The following is a 20,767-nucleotide window of genomic DNA, read 5'->3' on the forward strand; positions in this document are numbered from 1 at the left end:
AATATTATACATATATAGACATGCATCCAAAAGAACCGTAATAACATAACTCATACGTGAATAACCAAAGTTATAGCAACACAAAACACCAACATTCCTCCCTCTGCTTGTATACCCAATGAAAGCCATACCAACGAAGAAATGTGAAACACAAAAATCTAAAACTTGAAAACTATTGAGTTCTCCGGCCCCGTGAGAAACTAAAATTAACCCAAATATACCCTCCTAATCCCAGTGAAAAGAAACACCAACCCATGTGGTGGACCTCAGAATTACATAGGTGAAAAGAAAAGATGATGGAAGTCAGGATCATATTATGTACATACAAGTATAATTTACCTTGGTGAACTTAACAGTCAACCATAGTAAACCTTGAACCAATCTTGAGCCCCAAGAGATTACTACTAGAATACCACCACTTGGTTAACTGAACTGAGTTTGGTTAACTGAATTGAGTTAGGGTGAATGCAACCATGGTGACTGACCTTTCCTTCCCTCTCTCTCTTTCTCTCCTGACGGCTAGGGTTTTGGGACCGATCATCTGTTACGATCCACAATGTTAACTACCTGGACCAAAGCTCAAGTCCACATTAGCTAAATAATGATAATTTTTAGTTTGCAGAAGAAATCAATTCAGGATCAACGTGGATACACGCTGAACCCCAAGAGATTACTACTAGAATAGCACCACTTGGTTAACTGAACTGAGTTTGGTTAACTGAATTGAGTTAGGGTGAATGCAACCATGGTGACTGACCTTTCCTTCTCAAAGAATTCATTCATCCAGCAGGGCATTCTTATGCCACATACGAATTTGTAAGATTATATCCTAAACTACACTTTGGGTTCCTGAAAAGAAATATCTTACCCAACTTGGGCTTCTATGAGAGTAATCACACCCGCAGTATGTCCCATGCAAAACTTGCTAGTCTAAGTGCTTGTGCAACGCTTTGATAATTTCCAAAAATATTATTGAGTTTCAAGCTTCTCATACTCTCCAAGAAGCATTCCCAACTTTTGATTTTCCAATCGAAACAAGACATTATCTGAGAAAAGGATAGATGGCTATAGAAGAGTACCAAACTTCTATTGCGATTTGCGAACAACCTATGATGCACACTATATATCTTTGTACAATCGTGTGCAATCCTCAACACATGATCCATAATTACTAAGATTGAGATGCAACAACCATTAACCGGGGCAGACACATTCCAAATAGCCCATACTTCTCAGCATAGGACTTTCAGATAAGATCCTTGTAAAATCATGAAATTTTGTGCAATCGTGTGATAATTGAATTTTGATCCGTAGATTATCTGCAAAAAAAATTGATAAAAGTCCATGTGTCCAAACAGTACCGACCCAAATGTTTTAGAATAATAATGTCCAACTCTTGTACGAAAATCATTTCTGAGAACATGACATGAAGAAACTGGTAACGAACTTGTGCCCACTTTACAAAGACACCTACTAAACTCTCGGCCTGGACCAAATCTGTGCTCATATATATATGACTCGGTTGTAATATACACGGAACCATGAGTTGTAAGGCTTGTAGCCAAAATGCTAGAGAACAAAATTATCAATATGAAATAAGTATACGAGCAGTATGTTATGTTTTATATGAATAAAATATCTAAAATATTTGTCCGCTTTGTCTGTCTAAGTATACTAATTGTATCCGACGTTTCTGCGAGTTTATTTCGTATTCATGAATCTCCCAGTTGACATTAGCCAAAGGACATTTTCCGTTAGGACAATCCAAGTAATCCACATGTACATTCGTCCCATATCTATCGTGATAACAACATATTTATAATATTATACATATATAGACATGCATCCAAAAGAACCGTAATAACATAACTCATACGTGAATAACCAAAATTATAGCAACACAAAACACCACCATTCCTCCCTCTGCTTGTATACCCAATAAAAGCCATACCAACGAAGAAATGTGAAACACAAAAATGTGAAACACAAAAATCTAAAACTTGAAAACTATTGAGTTCTCCGGCCCCATGAGAAACTCAAATTAACCCAAATATACCCTCCTAATCCCAGTGAAAAGAAACACCAACCCCCATGTCGTGGACCTCAGAATTACATAGATGAAAAGAAAAGATGATGGAAGTCAGGACCATATTATCATACAAGAATAATTTACCTTGGGTGAACTTAACAGTCAACCATAGTAAACCTTGAACCAATCTTGAGCCCCTTTTGTTTTTCTTGAACAACGCGAATGAAAATGATGGAGATGGTGAGATGAAGAGGATCCGAGGGAGATTTATAGTGGCCAAGAACAACATTGCCCCTGATTTTATCTCTCTGATCCAAGCTTCTTCTCTCATCTCAAAACACAAAAGAAAAAGTGATGAAGATGAAACCCTAGCTAGTTATAACCAATAAGTTTTGGTTTATATCAAGGACGTAAGGGAGGATCCAACGATATTATTTGTTGGATCAAGCCATGCTCCACTGGAAACACTTGCATTATTCCAGTTGTTGTGGTAGTTTGAAGGATCTAAGGATGATGATGACATGAACCCATTCATGTCCCCGGAGATCTCACCAAGCTTCCCTTCTTTGTTCACATCTTCATTGTCACCTCCAACATGCAGATCTTGAAGTGATGCTAGGGTTTGGAGATGGGACTGTCCCATCATCTCACCATTATTGTTCATGGGCTTGTGTGCATGCTGGAGAAGAGTAGATGAAGAGGAAGATACCGAAGACCCAAATAGACTCGAGGGAAGAAATGGTTTGTTTGTTGTAGAGTTGTTGATGAAGCTACCATTAATGGTTTGGTCGTGACTCATATGATTTTGAAGCCCTAATCCAAGACCATTAAAACCAGATGAGAGAAACTCACCCTCTAAACCACTTGAAGTCTTTGGAGGATCACTGAAACGGCTTGGAAACATTGGAAGACTATTACAACTGCTCACATGATCTGATAAACCATAGAACAAGGGATGATGATTCATGGAAGGGAAATGGGAGATCTGATGATGAGGATTATTAAGGGATGAAGAAGTAGTCGTCGAGGCCGTGGAAGCCGCGGTTGCGGTTGCTGGCCTTTTCACACGTTTGTTCTTCCGGTAGCTACCGCCTACGGGAACGTTACGGAGGGTCCCACCTCGTGTCCAATACCTTTTGCAAGCCTTGCAAAAGTGCCGCGGCTGAGAGAGGCTGTAGTTGTTGTAGTAACAGAACTTTGTGTTCGATGAATCGCAACGAGGGCATTTAAGTTGCGGTTGAGGCGGTTGCTGCTGATGAGACGGAGAAACGATCATGTTCTTGCTCTGCATACTTGCCTGAGAAGAGAGGAAGAGAGAAAGTTTTATTTTTTTAGATTGTGTGGTTTAACTGAAGGCAAGAGACCAAAGAGAGGACAAAAGGATATTATTCGGATCCAAAAGCTAAGAAACAAAAGATAAATGGGTCAATATTATTTAGAGAGAGAGAGAGAGAGAGAGAGAGAGAGAGAGAGAGAGAGAGAGAGACCGGTGGATTTGTATTGGGAGACTGGATGATAGGCATCTTCTTCTTTTGGTCACAATTGCCAAACATATCTTTCTTGATTAAGCTCTTTTGATCTTGTATTCTTTCTTTGTTTCTTCACTTCTTTAAAAGAGAATCCTTTTGAAACCAGCAGTGTAGAGACAAAGTGCTGTTGGTTAGTGAAGCCACTAACCTATATTACTTACTGTTTTAACTTTCAAAGACTGCAGCACAAAGATTCTTGGTAGATGCTTTTTAAGCTTATATTTTATTTGTAATATTGTTATTTGTGTCACTATTTATTAACTTATGTATATATAGATGTCACTAGGGTTTTCTCTATCTAGTTGTACTTAACATATAGCTACTGGCTGTTAATTAAGATTAGATGTTCAAGATGCCTCTGTACTAGAAATGGTCCTTACACTGGCTTAGTTTTACTAAACTATATAATTAGATATCAAGAATTTAAACATCATTTTCTGTAAAAAAGAAAATAGATCAGTTTCTTTAATTTTAATTTAAAATCATATTTTTAACTCAGAAATAGAAAACAAAAAAAATCTGCGATTATTTGTTTAGAAAATTTTGCTCCCCAATTACTACCTAATAATTTGAAAAAAAAAAAAACTGGTTAGAAAAATCTACTTCCATCGTCTGAAATATATCAATCCCTTGGAGAGGAAAACATCCATCCAATTATTTTGAACCAATCATAACTGAAATTTCAAGACATTGTTAAAAAATTGCTAAATGAAATAGTATACCAGCTTTATCTGCCCACTTCGGGTCCTCCCTAATCTGTATTCAAAATCGTCTACAGATATCTTATGGTCTCCACCATTATATGTACAACTTGTCATCGCATGTTTGCTGTATTGTTGTACTGCCTTTTTTCTTGAGTTGTCACTATTATGATTTAACACGCATATATAAATATATAATGATGTTCAAATCAGTAAAACAACACGTACGAATTGGTGGAAACGTTCATAGTTTGGTGGAGCTTATTTATTTAGTATTGGATCCCAAAACCGATGATATGTAACAGAAAAAGAAAAAAACTGAACACAATTTATAGTGTATCATCTTTAATGTGAGAGTTAAGTCCATTTTCAATCGCTGCAGATTTCACTATAATCGATTTTTGGAATCTACAAGTTTTTTCTTCTCTTTTACGGAAAGAAACAGTCAAAGTTTGTAGGCAAAACCTACGCGGTGGTGGGCTAGTGGTCTCGAGAGAGCAACAAACCCAATACGGACCCGGCTTCGAAACCCCATGGAGTGCCGTGGGCCTTGTGGGACTAGTCGGTTGACTTCGGTCGCCGGATCCTACGGTTATCAAAAAAAAAAAAGTTTGTAGGCAAATGAATGCATGTCTAAACTACTCGAAATACCTATAATGTACACTTAAAATTAAATAATAATTAGCAAATCCGTATTTATGCTTTACCATTTTAACTAGGACAAAATATGTGCTTTGTGCAGGATAAAACTACTTTTACATTATAAATGTTATATAACATTACATGAAATATAATTTGTTATATAAAATATTTTAACTTGAAAAATTTTCGATTAAAACGTGAATTTCATACTGAAAAAGACTAAATTGGATTAACTAACCGGACCATAATTTTGATAAAAGTACATTTTAACTTCATAATGGACTTTGATCAAGTTCATTATTAAGTCAACCTAAATTGTAAAACACATTATGAGTGAACTACTTATTTTCTTTTAAGGTAAAAATTTACGGAAAATAAGTGCAATCAATTCCCAAATAAAAGTCAAAGATTTGAATCGCACATCACGAATCAGACAATAAATTATATGGTTTTATTAGGTCAAGATATATTTAAAATTATGGAAACTTAAATTTGCATAGCGCTAATTTTGCTAAAGTTTTGTTGTATGTCATGAAACTTAGATTTACGGAGGCCTGCCCATATCACTTCTTTGCAGTATAGTTTTAACCGTTTATCATAATATTAATATTGTCCTGTTAAACTATAAGATATGTATAGAGTAGATGAATGTAAATGAACTATTCAGATAAATATGACATATATATATATATATATATATATATGCAGAATTTGTCTGTTCAAATTTTAATTCTTATAAAAAACATCAGAAACATCACGTACCTTGATGGTATAGTGACACATCAGAGGAAGTATGTCCTTCTGAAAAATATTGAAAATTGTTTCTTAGTTCTAATTGAATTTTTTTTTGGTATAGCTAAGCAACAGATTTCTTATTAAGCAAATGTCATAGATTCTTCTAAAATACGAAACTTTTTTTTTTTTTTTTGCAATTGATGATGTTGGTTAATGTTGATATTAGAAACTTGAAAGAAAATGATGAAAGGTCACGTTTTAGTTATTTCCAATTAGGTAATACTTCAAATGGTATTATTATTGTATAAAATTATAATCTATATTATTAAAAAAGAAGTACCCATTTGAAAATGTTCTTACTTCATTAATTAAACTTCTTTTTTTTTTGTCTTTTTCAATTGCATTTATGAAATATCCTAAAACGAATAAAACTGTCTAATTTATTACTTGTCTTTTCAGTTACATTAATGAAATATGCTTAAATGAATTTAATCTTTCTATTTTATTGTTTATCTTTTTCAGTTACCTTAATGAAATATTCTTAAATAAATTAGGACATAATGTCATTTAATCAACCAAAAAAATTCATGAGTTATTTACGTGCATAATTTTAATAATGGAGATTTTTAAAAACGTGCATCATTAAAATATTACCTAAAACATGCAGCACTAATATATAACATGCATCAATAAAACTAGAATTTGACTCACACAATTGTACAGATATTATTTTCAGTTGATTAAATTTAAAAATAATTATTTATTCAAAAAATATTTAAGAATGACTATGTTTTTAAAAATTATATGGTATTATTTGTTCATAACTCATTTGTCATTTGATAAATTGTTAGAAAGAAAATTTTAGCATAATATAACTCAGTTGTCATTTGCTAAATTTATGGTTTTTATTTATATTTTTATTATTTAATTATAATATTTTCATTTTATATTTGAAAGATAAATGGATTTTCTTTCAAACAATATTTTTGTAAATGTATTTTTTAAAAATAATCAATTAAAATTGTTATTATCATTGAATATCATTATTTTTGACATAATTTGAGTTTTCGTTTACATCAAAACTTATCATATTTTAGGATAATTTTAATTTAAAATGTAATTTTCATATTTTTCAAACAAATTCTAAAAATATTTTTTAAATATTTTGTTATAATTGTTAAAAACATATTGAGTTGCATTTCAAATAAAAAGGTAAAGATATTAAAAATATTTTAATTAAAATATGTAAAATTTAATATAGTTTTAAGGAAATGGTCAAAATAAAAAAAATTACACATAAAATAATCATGATTTTTGTTAACTGGGCGGATCATTATTTATATGATATCGCATACGAAAGAAAAATTTCTGTTTTTAAAATTATCTAATTAACTCTATATTCATTTTTTTTTATATGATATCACACATTCGTAAAAAATAGATAGTTTAAGATGCAAAAAAAAAATATTTACTTAATGAATATAATATGAACGAATATTACAAATACATCATTTAATAAAATAAATAATTAAAAACTAAAAATTCATATCTGCGCTGGTCCGCGGGTCAGTGTCTAGTATGTATTAGAGTGATACCAATGTCAATTTATGTAATATGTCTAGTAATTAGAGGGTAATTTTAATGACGAATTGAGAAGAGATGTGGTGATGACACATCAGTTAAAATGGCAAACTTGTGAATAAACTACAAAACTAAGGTTGCTCTATTAAAATGCTTGTCTATTAATAAGTAAGGGATTTTTTGGAATCGAACCTGAATTACTTTTATTAAACTAAATTTCTTATCTACATTCTCCCTGATTTCATTTTCTTGTAATAGAATCCGAATTACTTTTAATAAACTAATTTTTTTATCTACTTTGTCCATGATTAAATTCATTAAACATTTAATACATCTATATGTTTATGTTGGATCAATTGGCTTTGCATTTTGGTGATTGTACACAATAAGCTTACACATCTGACATAGCTGACCTAGCACTTTAGTCCGGATCACCATAAATCTTTTTTTTGTCCAAGAAACGATTATATTAATCCAGAGACAGAAACAGTTTAAATGAGTATAACAGGAGGTAAACTCAACGGTAACCTGACAAACAAGAACTACAACAACGAAAACAGAGATAGATGTGTTTAAAGAGTGAAAGGACCCGAAGAGATGCTTCACTTGATACCCAAAAACTATTGTTCGAAAGAACAATCGATGATAGTTGAAAATGACGTTGACGCACCGATACGAAGACGTTGGAGATCGATATAAGACCGTCTCCGATGATGGAATGTTGACATGTTAGATAGGACCTCTTTCTCTCGATGTTGCCTATATGGTTCTGGAGCTTCTCACCATAAATCTATAACAAGGAAAAAGAATCCAATTAGCTCTCTTAACTCCTAAGATACATTTCATCGTAAGGAAGTATATGGAATAATATATAACTCGGTTAAGATCCGCGCCTTGCGCGGAATAAATATTATATATAAATTAGTTTTATGTATTATATGTATTTTAACATATTATATATTCTTTTACATATTATTAAATAATACATATATATTGATAATTAAAATTCAGTAACTATTATGTATATGATTAAATTGGTGCACACATAAATAAATTTTATTAATTAAAACAAATTTTTTTTTCTATTTTATATGATATAAAATTAAGTTTTAATGATATTAACATAGATATATAGTACATTTTTAATATTGATATCTGTTAAATAATATTTTATACTCATATTATTTTTTGATAATTTGTACTCCCTATGTTCATAAATATAAGATGTTTAGGTAAAAACACACATATTAAAAAAAAACTATTTTTTGTCTAGAAATATCATTAAAAATATTAATTAGTGGTATTCAACCAATTACAAAATAAATTATTATATATGATTGGCTACACAGTTTTTAATAAAGTAAAAGTTGCATAGAAAAATGAAAACTTCTTATATATTGAAACATCAATTTTTTTTAGAACATCATATATTTAGGAACGGAGGGAGTATTTTTTATAACAAAAATTTTGAATCAGTGATAACAATTTTTTTTGTGGGATGTTTAATAGTTTTAGTCATTTATAATTTTAAAAACATTACGAAAAGTTTTAAAAATAAATATTAAGTTGTCAATATTTGTTCAAAATTTTTATCAAAAAAAAAACAAAGCAAATTTCGAAATTAAAATACATATGTATTTTTATATGGTACATAATTTATTTTAAACAATATTAATATATTAATATTTATTAAATGAGACTTCTTATTATATAATTTTGTAATCATTCATATCTTGTTATGAAAAAAAAATTTAAACAATGGATCAAAAAAATTTCAAAATGAGATTTGTAACAACTTTAGTAATTTATAGTCGTTTTTTAAAAGAGTATTTGCACTCTATAGCTATGATTCATAAAATAATTAGCAATATGGCGAAGCTGTTTAAATCTACTGTTATCAATTCGTAAATCCCTGCAATGCCCCTACATGTAGCCCTGCGTTTAGACTGACAGTCTGACACAGCTTTAGTCATCTCTATTCCTATAACTAGACCCTACGCCTATGCCCCTTTATCCATTTCTCTCTCTTTATTTCTATTCTCTTGTTGATTTGATAGCCGGAAGCTCTCTGATTTTTCATTGAATCATGAATCTTTTCTTTGGCCAAAGATCTCATTCAATCCTACAAACTCTAATTTTCTCAATCAGCTCTGAAGTTTTTTCTGTCTCTTTGGTAATAATTCAATCTCTCTATTCATTTTTTTTATTTCTCTTCTTCAAGGATTGGAAAAATCTCTGCAATGATCTTGTGTTGTAGCATCTGCCCAACCCTTTCATTATGTTTCATCAATGAAGGTTTCTGGAAAGCCATGTTTTTTTTTGAAATTCATAGGCCTTTTTTGTTGGTTTCTGGAAAGTCACATGCTTTTTTTCCTATAGTTTAATTTTCATTTGGTTATGTTCGTTTAGTTAGTGATTTTGTTATGTTGCGGACAGTGCTAGAGAAACGATTGTGTAATGTTATCTTGTTTCTGTGCTCATAGGTGGCTTTAGATTTCATGGAAACAGAGATAGGAAATCAAGAAACAGCAAGAAGTACGAGCTTGATCTGTGATCCGGTGATGGCGGATTCAATAGACAAGATGGTGATTGAAACTTGCAAAGTTCGGGACTTGTGTTCAGATTGGTGGAGATTCGATTAGATAGTCTTCAAGATTTCAGAAGTCTCCTCTGCCTATTCTATTTACTTGCAGGTTTGTGTGTGTGTACAAGCTTGGGACTTTTATTGTGTTTGATATATAACTTCTTGTTTTCACCTCTGCTGAGCTTTTGATGGATGAAGCTGCCTTTTTTCCTCTTAAATTATGAGCTAGTTTTTGTGTTGCAGTATGAGTAACGTTGTTGTGTTTGATGGTGTATGTTCTGTAGGCCAAAATGGGAGGTAGTCAGTATGGTGGATGTGGTCCGTTTAGCCTTGGAACTAGGAGCTGATTACATTGGTCTTTAACTTCATGTCAGCATCGTTAAAAAACTGAAGAGTTCTGTTTTTCACAAGGTGTTTTGTAATACATTGTACACATAATAATGATGAATATAATGTATCTGGTAGCATTTGTTATCCAGTTTAGCTTAAGTATATCCAGTAGCGTGAAAATGTATATGGTAGTATTTGTTAAAAATCGGATAAGCATGATGGTTTGTAATCCTTTGCACTAGTAAAAACATGGACATACCTACGAATTTGCTACGCAAATTTCGTAGCAAAATCGAAAAAACCACGAATTTGCTACGAAACGCTATTCGTAGCAAACAGTATCAATTTCGTACCAAATTTTGCTACGAATGTAAACGTGGCAACATAATAGCTACGATTTTGCTACGAATAATTCGTTGATACATAATAGTTACGATTTTGCTACGTTGGTGTTACAGAATAGCCACGATTTTGCCACGAAAAATTTGTGGCTACATGAAACCCTATACCCTAAATATGTGTTAACCCCATAAACTCTAAGAATAAACCTTAAAATCTAATCTTTTCATACTATAACCTTAAAACCTAACGCTCCAAATTAACCTTATCTAAAAAATATTAACCTTATATCATAACACAATACTAATTAAATAACTTTATAAATTATATTAAATCAAGTTGTGTTACCCTTTAACCCAAACCTAACCCCAATTCTATTAGAACTTTTCAAGTTTATATTTTCAATTTAGTCTTTTAAAATTTTAAACTCATACAATAAAATATATACCTCATTACCTATTTTCTTAACTCCAAACCTTTAATCATAAATATAAACTTTCAACTTTAAATTTTTAATTATCAAACCCAAATTCTAATATATCTAAGTTGCAATTCTATTGAAATCAAAACATTAACAACAAAAACATAAATATAATCCTAAACTATGGTTGTTCCAAAAAAAAAAAAAATCCTAAACTATGGAATCTAATAATAAACTATTAAAGAAATTGAATGCTGATTTTTTATTGGTTCATTTTGGAATGGTGTGGATCACCATTTTCTGTTCCTAACCATTGATAATATTAGATCCAACGGATCAGATTGATTTGGTTTTGTTTTAACTTTTTCTTCTCTTCTCTCCCCTCACAAGCTTCATCGTCTCATCTCCTCTTTCTTTGTTTTTGACTAAGATTATTCTTTCTTCTCCTCACGTACTCCATCTTCTGCTCCTCATCTACTCTTTTTCTCCTCTTCTTCTCAATCTCAACTTATCTCCTTTGCTCAATCTCCATTCATCTCCATGTCTATCCCTACTCTACCTCCATTCACACCTGCCGTCGTTAGCATTAGTCGCCATTGTCGTAGAGACCAAGCCGATTTCATGACTCTCTGTTTCATCTTCTTTCTTCATCGTTTGTGAAGAAGCAAGGTGTTTCACTCCTCTTCTAATCTCTTTCTCTGCATCTCTTAAGCTATTTCTAATTGTTTTTCTTTGTTTTGTTTACAGATCTGAGAAGAAGCAGACACGTCGGAGGTGGTGGCGTGACGGAGGAAACGCGCTGGAGGTGGTATCGTGACGGAACAGACATGCCGGATCTGGTGGTGTGATGAAGGAAACGCGACGGAGATGGTGGTGAAGCACTGAAGCTACGGCGGTGGAGGTGCTGAAGCCGACGGTGACATTCCTCTGTACCCGTATAGATGACGATGTATTTGTGTGTATATCTGTGTATTTGTGTAATATATATAATAATGATAATTTAAAACAAATTTTTTTTTTTCTGAATTTTTTTGAAATACCCACGAATTTGCCATGTTTCGTTTCGTAGCAAGATTGGTACGAATTTAATCGTGACTATTTCGTAGAATTTTGCTACGAAAATTTTCATAGTAGAATAGTGGCTTCTTTGCTACGATTTTGATACGGCCGAAATTTGCTACGATCGTATACCCACGTTTTTGTTTTCGTAGCATTTTGTGGCTTATCCTTCATATAGTTACGAAATTTGGTTCATAGCCACGGAAAAAAAACGTGGCTATAGCGTTTTTTTTTTTTTACTAGTGTTGTGCATATTAATAGTTGATTATGACAAATATATGAATATGTTGCTGTCTTATTCATTGTCTTCTAACTAACCACAACACTTATGCAAGTTATATAATATCACGAAGACATAATGGTAGATAATAGACTAATTTTTATCAAATCTTTATTATTCAAAATCATTAATTGTCATATATATTTTAGCCACATTTGGTAATTCTGTTATTTTTATTTAAGGAAACAATGAAGAACATTAATAATTAATTTATGATTAGTTTAATAAAAAGTTTATCATATATTTTGATGGACCAACATATTTTTCTAAAGATTCTAAGAATGATTGCGGTGATGACACGTGGCTACAAAAAATGTTGTAATGCTTCTCTTTTAATATATAGGGGATGTTCACACAAAATTAAAATGTGTTGTTAAAAATAAAATAAAATGTCTAATTATTTTACAAGTAAATACTTTTTACTTTTGTTTATGGATAGTGATTCAACCACAATAGCAACATAAACCATTTATATGTACTAATCATGAAAAGTAATTATATAAATATTATCCAATTTATTTTATCTTATCTTATTAAAATAGAATCATCATATGAAAATAAAGTTGCATTTATGTGATACTAGGTGGACGGCATGCACGCATGTGCGGACACTAATATAATTCTTAGATTGATGTTTAAATTCATATGATTCTTCATGATCAACTTCATGATCTTAAGTTAACATATCATATATGTATGCAATAAATCATTGATGCATGTTGATATAGTATTCAGACTGTCATATATAATTTGGTAGAAAATAAAATATAGAAGCAATATTATTGAATTAAAATGACATTGAAATCATTAAATTAAGTGTTTGACATAACTTAAATAAAGATAAATTCAACATAACATTGACTCCATTTTAGTTTGACTAGATATTTACTTAAATGTCACTAATTTTTGAAATGTGACTAGAGATTTCATCACAGGTCATTTGGTTATTATTTTACAAATTAAAAATTCCAATAAAATATGTCACTACACATGATATTATTTTACGATTATATGATATTTTGAATACTTATTTATTTTCTTGTTTACTATAACAAAATTTTAGAAAACCTTTAAATTGTTATTATTTAAATAACTATTTAAATTCTTAGTTACTATTGAAAATATCACAAATACTTCTTATTTCAGTTTTATTTTTGAAAACGAAAAAATAATTCTATAATATTAACATTATCAAATAGGTGCAAAAATCATTTTATTTAGTTTTGAAAACTAATTAATATAAATGTAATATCCAAACTAACTAAGTGTATTCCATTTTTAAACTTTTATAATTTTAGATTATGAATATTTTTATCACTTTAATCATAATGATCTACAGATAAAAATAATAATTTAATTTTTATTAAATTAAATTTTGTAAATAATATAGTTATGCGCTTTTAAATCGTGAATGAAAATCTTAGTAAATTTAGACGTTGGATCAACTGCTAGCATAAATCTCTTTTTTTGTCATCTCTTTACACCAAAATTCCATTATCTTAGTGATAAGAAAAACTCCTATATTAAAAGAATAATAAATTATTATGTCATGTCTAATACTTCTCTAAACATAATCCTAACCAATTTATTCTTGTCATCTTTTTTCCTTGGACACTCTATCCTAACTCGTCTCCAGGAATCCACCCTTCTTCTTTCTTCTCCTTTCCTCCTTCATCAATATTTTTCATTCGTCCTCTATTTGTTGTTTTCATTTCTTCTCATCTCTTTGTACTTATTTTTATAGGCGAATGTCGCATCAAACAATTATGTAAAATTGTGAAAAGCTAGACGATGGTAACCCCATATATGCAATGAATCAAAGAAAACTGATACAATCGAGTACAACTGAACACAACAATTAAACCCAAAAAAACTGAACACAACAAATATAATCAAATAAAAGTTAGTTTGACAAGTACAATCAAATATAACCACTACTACATATTATAGCTAATAAAATCAAATATAAATAGTTTGGCTTATATAAACCAAAATACAACTGAAATTATAATTATCCTAACTAGTATAATATATACATATTACACTGGTTAAACTAGTACAAATAATAAAAAGTTGTACAATTATTTATAAATTACCGTTATATACCATTAAAGATATATTTATGCAATTAAAATATGAATAGTGTTGTAAAAACGGTGTGTATGCATCAATTTAATAAAAGATTGTTTTTTAACACTGATCTAATTGTCAATTATATCATCATATAATTTATATTTCGATTACATATGATTATTAACTACATGCAAAAATAATAATTTATTGATGAACAATATCACCAATAACAATTTCACGATGTAGTTCTTTGTAACATTTGGATTGACAGAAATTTTGTATGTATGACATTTTCGACGAATAATTTTTTTCGGCAGCACACGACCACAATGAAAAATCTACTAGTAAGATTTTAAAAAAATTTGATAAATTGTGCAACTTATAATTTAAAAAATGTGCATCTTCTGAGAATTGAATCTCAAGTATGGTATAAAAAAAAGGTGTGGTATAAAATCCTGATAAAATAGTTGAAAAAAGAACAAATATTTGACCATGTTTTCTTTAAATATTTGCACGAACCAAAGCAAATGGTATATATTTACTGTTTATGGAAATGTTGTCTTGTGCCAAGCCCTAATTTTATCTTAACAAGACGGGTCAACTAGACAATCTAGACTTCTAATCGATTAACTTACATTAAATTAAAGTATATATATTGAAAATGCAAGAAGAAAAAGATAGAGACAATAAAGGAGAATGTAACAGGTGAATCTTTCAGAGAGATCGAGGAACAGCACATATCACGGTAAGTGACATTCCTTTGCATAATGTGGAATTGGAGTGAATCCCTAGACCCACATCACCTTAGTAATCCCACTTCCAACTCTTTATTAGTATAATTTTATGCACATTCCAACAACCATATTATATACGCATATATCATCCAAGCTCACTAGTTTATACGCGTCGGTTTGAATATGATATGATACTCTCCCCCTATAATAGTACTAGTTGCACCTTTTGACAGGTTAGTAATAATTCAATAGACTGCCTATAATATTTTAGTATAATCCAGTATCGCTAAGCGCGATCGACAATAATATTTTAGTAAGGTGGAGAATGTTAGAGATAATTGATACATTCAATGATATAACAATATGTAAGTTGGAGAAGATATACTTAACATTAAAAAAAAAAACGTTGGAGAACATATAGAGATAAATATAGTTTAAAAAATCAAAATGTGTAAGTTTCCACTCAAAGGGAGATATCATATAAGTTTTTTTTTCATACATATTGATTGACGTCGGTTTGGGTGATTACGATAGTAATGGAAACAATCATGCACAATTTTCTGAAATTGCCACTATTGTCCAAACATAATTGACATAATTGTCCGCGTAGTAGATCAAATTATCACATCATTACTAAGTCATGAATAGCATGAGAAAATAAAATACAGAACCTTTAAGAATTAAATAAGAAGTGGGGTAAGATTAGAGTGACAAGGAAACAAATGAGAAGAAGGGTTTCGAGAAATGAAAGCTCCAAGAGGAAAGGGACAGAAGAGAGCATAAGTGCATGTGATGTTCCATCTCACTCACTGCCAACTCCAGATGGGTTCACATTACTTTACTTTATTCTCCCTCGTCTCTTTCCTTACATTATCTTTGCTTCACTTCACTTTTTCTCTAATAAAATACTAACAGAATTAGATTTTAGGTATATGCATCAAAACTAAATCTATAATGAACCACGTTGTGGTAGTTTATGGTTTCCGCTGATCGGTCGAGGAGTTATCCTATTGGTCTAGACCATGGATCAATTCTTCTTCAGTGCAAAATTGTTAATTCTACATGTAGTAATGCAGATATAGAACCATTGATTAAAGCCCCTTTGAATATTTAGAAAGAGTGTCCATCTGTAGATTTTATCTCAATTTGAAAATTAGTTTGGACCCTTCTGTAAATTCGTAATATTCCCAAGTTAATGATTAAAAAAAAAGAAAACGAAATCATATAACATCTTATTACATGTTTGCAGTTATTAACTGCATTTTATCAATGCTCAAAAATTCAAAATTCAATCAATATATCATATGCCAGAACCAAGTACTCAAAATATACACGAAAGAACAATCGTTAACAACCACATCGTAGTGATCTAGTGATTTCCATTCAGTCTAGGTCAAGGATTTATTTTCTTTAGTGCAAAATTGTTAATTCTACATACGGGTAAACGACGTTGGTCTCAAACTCGTACATAGAACAATTGGGTTTACTTTTCACCGTGGACCAGCCAATGGCGGACTCACTAAGGGCAATGGGGTGTCATGTGACACATGTTAAATCTCTATAAATACATTTTCATTTTCACTTGGGGAAGTCGTCTGGACTTCATGGAAGTCTTCTGATGAAGTCTCCCTTTCATAATAGATCTGAGCGTTTTGGTAAGTTCTTATGTCTGATTTTTCTTCATTTGGTAACTTCTTGTTGTATAAAGTTCTTACTTTTTTCCCAAACTAAAACTCTCCAAACCCACTCTAATCTCTTTGACTTGAAAACACCAAACTTTATATGAATTTTCCAGTTTTGTCTCATGTCTTTCTTACTAATCTATCTTTTTTGCAGGTTTTTAATTAGATGGTACTCATCTTCCACTAATTTAAAGGTAGATCTATTATTTTTAGATATGTATTTTTGTGTGTTCTGTAAAGGTAGATTTATCTAATATTTCACTCATTTTTTTCTGTTTTTAAGCCATTTGAACGTTTTTGGATATGCAGGTTTTTCAGATCTGGATTTAATATGCAGGTTTTTCAGATCTGGAAGACTTCTGGGACGACTTACCTGTTAGTCGTCTGGAAGTCGTCTGGAAGTCATCTGGAAGTCGTCTGGACTTTTTGGAAGTCTTCTGACAAAGTCGTCTGAACTTCCTGTAAAGTCGTCTGGACTTCCTGTAAAGTCGTCTGGACTTCCTGTAAAGTCGTCTGGAAGTCGTCTGAACTTCCTAAAAGTCTTCTGACAAAGTCGTCGGAACTTCCTGGAAGTCGTCTGGACTTCTTAGAAGTCGTCTGGACTTCTTAAAAGTCGTGTGGTCTTGTCTACTCATGTGGAATCCAAGCTTGTCTTTGTAGAGGAATGATCTATAATAGTTTTGTTTGTGGTCTGTTTTGTGAATTGCATGTCTACTCTTTTAGTTGTGAATTTTTTGTAAAATCAGTAATAATGTTTTCCAAGATGTATTAAATGTGCTAACAATGTGTTTACACATTTACAAATCAATGAAATAATAGACTTCAGTAGCCTTTTTCTTATCTTTGGATCTCTCATATGCAATAATAAACTCCAATGGCCTTTTTCTCATCTTAATAAACAAGAATGTTGGTAGCTTTATATTGATACAACATTTTAAGAAGCATTTTAACTCTTCTTCCAACTCATAACAATAGTCATCATTATTGTCTATAACAATAATACTTAAGAGATGGAAACAAACAATAGTAACTAGTCAAAGCATATCATATTTTATTATAAGTTTGCGTTGAAAAACTTAGTCAAATTTAGTAAAACTAAGAGAGAGAACATATTTTGTAAATATGAGTTTTACATATCTTGAAGTTACTTATCACTCTTAAAAATACAAGTTATTCAAAAACTAACGTAGAAGACTTAAAAACTAGCGGAGAAGACGCGGACGACTTCAATCTAAGTTGTCCAGACGACTAAACTATACGTCGTCTGGTCAACACAGAGGTTATTTTTGCAATTGACTTTGAAATCTGTTATTTCGGACGACTGAAAAATAAGTCGTCTACTATTGTTTGGCTAAAAAAAAACTCCAAAAAAGCTAGATGACTTACATTTCAGTCCTCATAGGTTAGTTTTGCATTTGACTGGATTATTTCAGAAGTTTGACTTTTCTGGACGACTTACATTTCAGTCGTCTAGTGAAAATTAAAATAATAATATTTTTTTAAAAGTAGACGACTTACAGTTAAGTCGTCATAGGTTAGTTTTGCAATTGAAAAAAAAAACTTCAAAATTTAATTATACACAGACGACTTATAATTCAGTCGTCCACGAGACGACTTACTTGTAAGTCGTCCAGGATTTTTTTCCGAGATTCTGGTCAAACCTCGTAAATCCTAGACGACTTACATTTCAGTCATCTCGTGGACGACTGAATTCTAAGTCGTCTGTATATAACTAAATCTTGAAGTTTTTTTTTTCAATTGCAAAACTAACCTATGACGACTTAACTGTAAGTCGTCTACTTTAAAAAAATATTATTATTTTAATTTTCGCCAGACGACTGAAATGTAAGTCGTCTGGGGAAGTCAAACTTCTGAAATTATCCAGTCAAATGCAAAACTAACCTATGACGACTGAAATGTAAGTCGTCTAGGTTCTTTGGAAATTTTTTTGAAACCAAACAAAAACAGACGACTTAACTTTCAGTCGTCTCAGGTTACAGATTTCAAAGTCAATTGCAAAAATAACCTCTGCGTTGACCAGACGACTTCCAGGTAAGTTGTCTACAGCCAGACGACTTCCCAAGTAAGTCGTCTGACGAACAGATCTGGAAAAAAACTCGATGTCATACCTTAAATTGGTGAGATAAGTTCCTTAGCATACATAAGGCTTCTCCAAGCACACAGAATCACAAACGAAAGTAACCCACCCAGAATCGTTAGCTTCTATGACTCTATGAACCATAAAAAATTTAGAATCAAAATCTTGGGTTTTTTTAGCTCATTGTGGAGAGAAAGTGAGAGATATGTTGTGTTTAGTTCACAAGAATGGAAAAAGAAGAAGGGTCAATCGATTTTGGGAGCATTAAGAGCTTCAAATTGGTTGTTCATGGTGGTTGTGGTATTGATGACAATGGCAATCTTGTAATTACTTGAAGATGATGAGGGTGAGAGAGTAAAAATGTCATTTTCGAAAAAAAAAGAAAAAAAAATTGATGGCATTTTCGTAAATTATATGAACTTGTGGGGTGAATAGGGCAAAACTAATTTTCAAAAAAAAAAGAAGGTTAGTTTTGTGTTTGACTTTAAGTTATAGGTCAATTCTGCAAAAAGTCCTGTGTGATCAATTCAAAGTTGCATAAAAATATGAGCATACAAATAATCTGTTAAAATCTCACTGTCATATATAAATTCTACAAAAAAAACTCAATTAAATAATTGGTTAATTATTTATAATGTATGCTTATTTATTTATACATTTTGAGTCATTTCAGAATGTATATGTTATAAAATAAATAAAATATTACCATATATAATAATATGTTGATATATTGATATATTGAAGTATAAAAAATTTAGATTGGTCCAGTTAATAAATTTACTTAGATTCTTAGACCATTGATTTTGAGTATATTAATTATATTTATATTTGGTTCAATATATAATAAAATCAGATTAGTTAAGAACATTACATTTAGTTCAGTTGTGCAAAAAAAAAAACTAAATAAAAAAATCTTAATCATGGTAAGTATAATATAGTTTTACCTTATTAAAATATTGGTTTACATTAATTTTTTATTTTTCGTTTTTGTGATAATCTGAAAAGGTATATATTGATATAAAACATATTTTGTCTTTTTAATATATATTATGTTGTTTAGTTATGTTTTGAGGGGGAAATTATTTATTTTATCAAGCTTATTTTTTGGATTATTCTTTATTATAAGATGAATTTATATATATTATATTAATTTTTATAGTTATTTCTTTAAAATATAGTTTATTTTTAAAACCAGAATAAATAAAAAAGGAAAAATACAAAACTTCAGTGACAAAAAATCATCAAAAAGAAATATTTATAATGTGGGGTAAACTTGAAATTCTCCCTTCATGTTATGTTTAAAAAGAAAGTTACTATTTTAAAATATCAAGCTTATATTTTTTTTGTGAAATCAAATTATTTTTAAAATATATCCACGTTTTAAATTTTTTATAAATATTTAGTTTTTTATATATATGATTTAGAAACCAGTAAAAAAGGAAATAAAGAGTAAAAAAAATAATGACCAAAAAAAAATCAAATAGGTTTAGAAAGATTTATAGAAATTTTCCTTTTTTTGTTATTTTTTTGGAAAATAAAATAAAATTTATTAATAAAAACTAAAAATAGAAATATTGATAATGAAAAGTACATAATACTTTTAATTTTTTTTTTTACAATAAAAGACAAAACGAAACTAAACAGATTTCTGATCCAAAAGACACCTCAGGAAAACTGAATCAACATAAACCATAACAGAACATGCGCGAACCCACTCAGTAGAGAAAGGGGTGCACATGCACCAATAATTTTTTGAAAAATTAATGTAATTGTTAAGGAATTTTAAATGTGCATCCACTATAATTCATGATAGTGCACCCACTAAAATTTACATTAAGCCCAAATGAAAAAAATAAACATTTACCCCATCAAAAATTAAAATTATCTTTAAAATCCAATTGTATTCTCTATTTTGTTGTTGTTAAACTCCTAACAGTTCGCTCAAAAAAT

The 20,767-nt window shown here is 30.5% G+C and overlaps 1 protein-coding gene and 1 long non-coding RNA gene across 2 annotated transcripts; one reads left to right on the forward strand and one right to left on the reverse strand.

Annotated features, from left to right (window-relative positions):
- Positions 1-1,797: 1,797 nt before the first annotated feature.
- Positions 1,798-3,767, reverse strand: LOC106382164 (dof zinc finger protein DOF1.4-like). Its single transcript, XM_013822130.3, has 2 exons — positions 3,517-3,767; positions 1,798-3,326 (listed from the first exon to the last, which is right to left on the reverse strand). The coding sequence occupies exons 1-2, from the start codon at positions 3,580-3,582 to the stop codon at positions 2,427-2,429; spliced, it is 966 nt and encodes a 321-aa protein (XP_013677584.1). The 5' UTR covers positions 3,583-3,767; the 3' UTR covers positions 1,798-2,426.
- A 5,401-nt stretch (positions 3,768-9,168) lies between these two features.
- Positions 9,169-11,932, forward strand: LOC106379866. The gene is made up of 4 exons (XR_001276199.3): positions 9,169-9,390; positions 9,701-9,910; positions 10,086-11,560; positions 11,639-11,932. It is a non-coding gene; the product is annotated as an uncharacterized LOC106379866 (long non-coding RNA).
- The last annotated feature ends 8,835 nt before the right edge of the window (positions 11,933-20,767 follow it).

Source organism: Brassica napus, chromosome C5 (genome assembly GCF_020379485.1).
Source record: "Brassica napus cultivar Da-Ae chromosome C5, Da-Ae, whole genome shotgun sequence".
NCBI lineage: Eukaryota > Viridiplantae > Streptophyta > Magnoliopsida > Brassicales > Brassicaceae > Brassica > Brassica napus.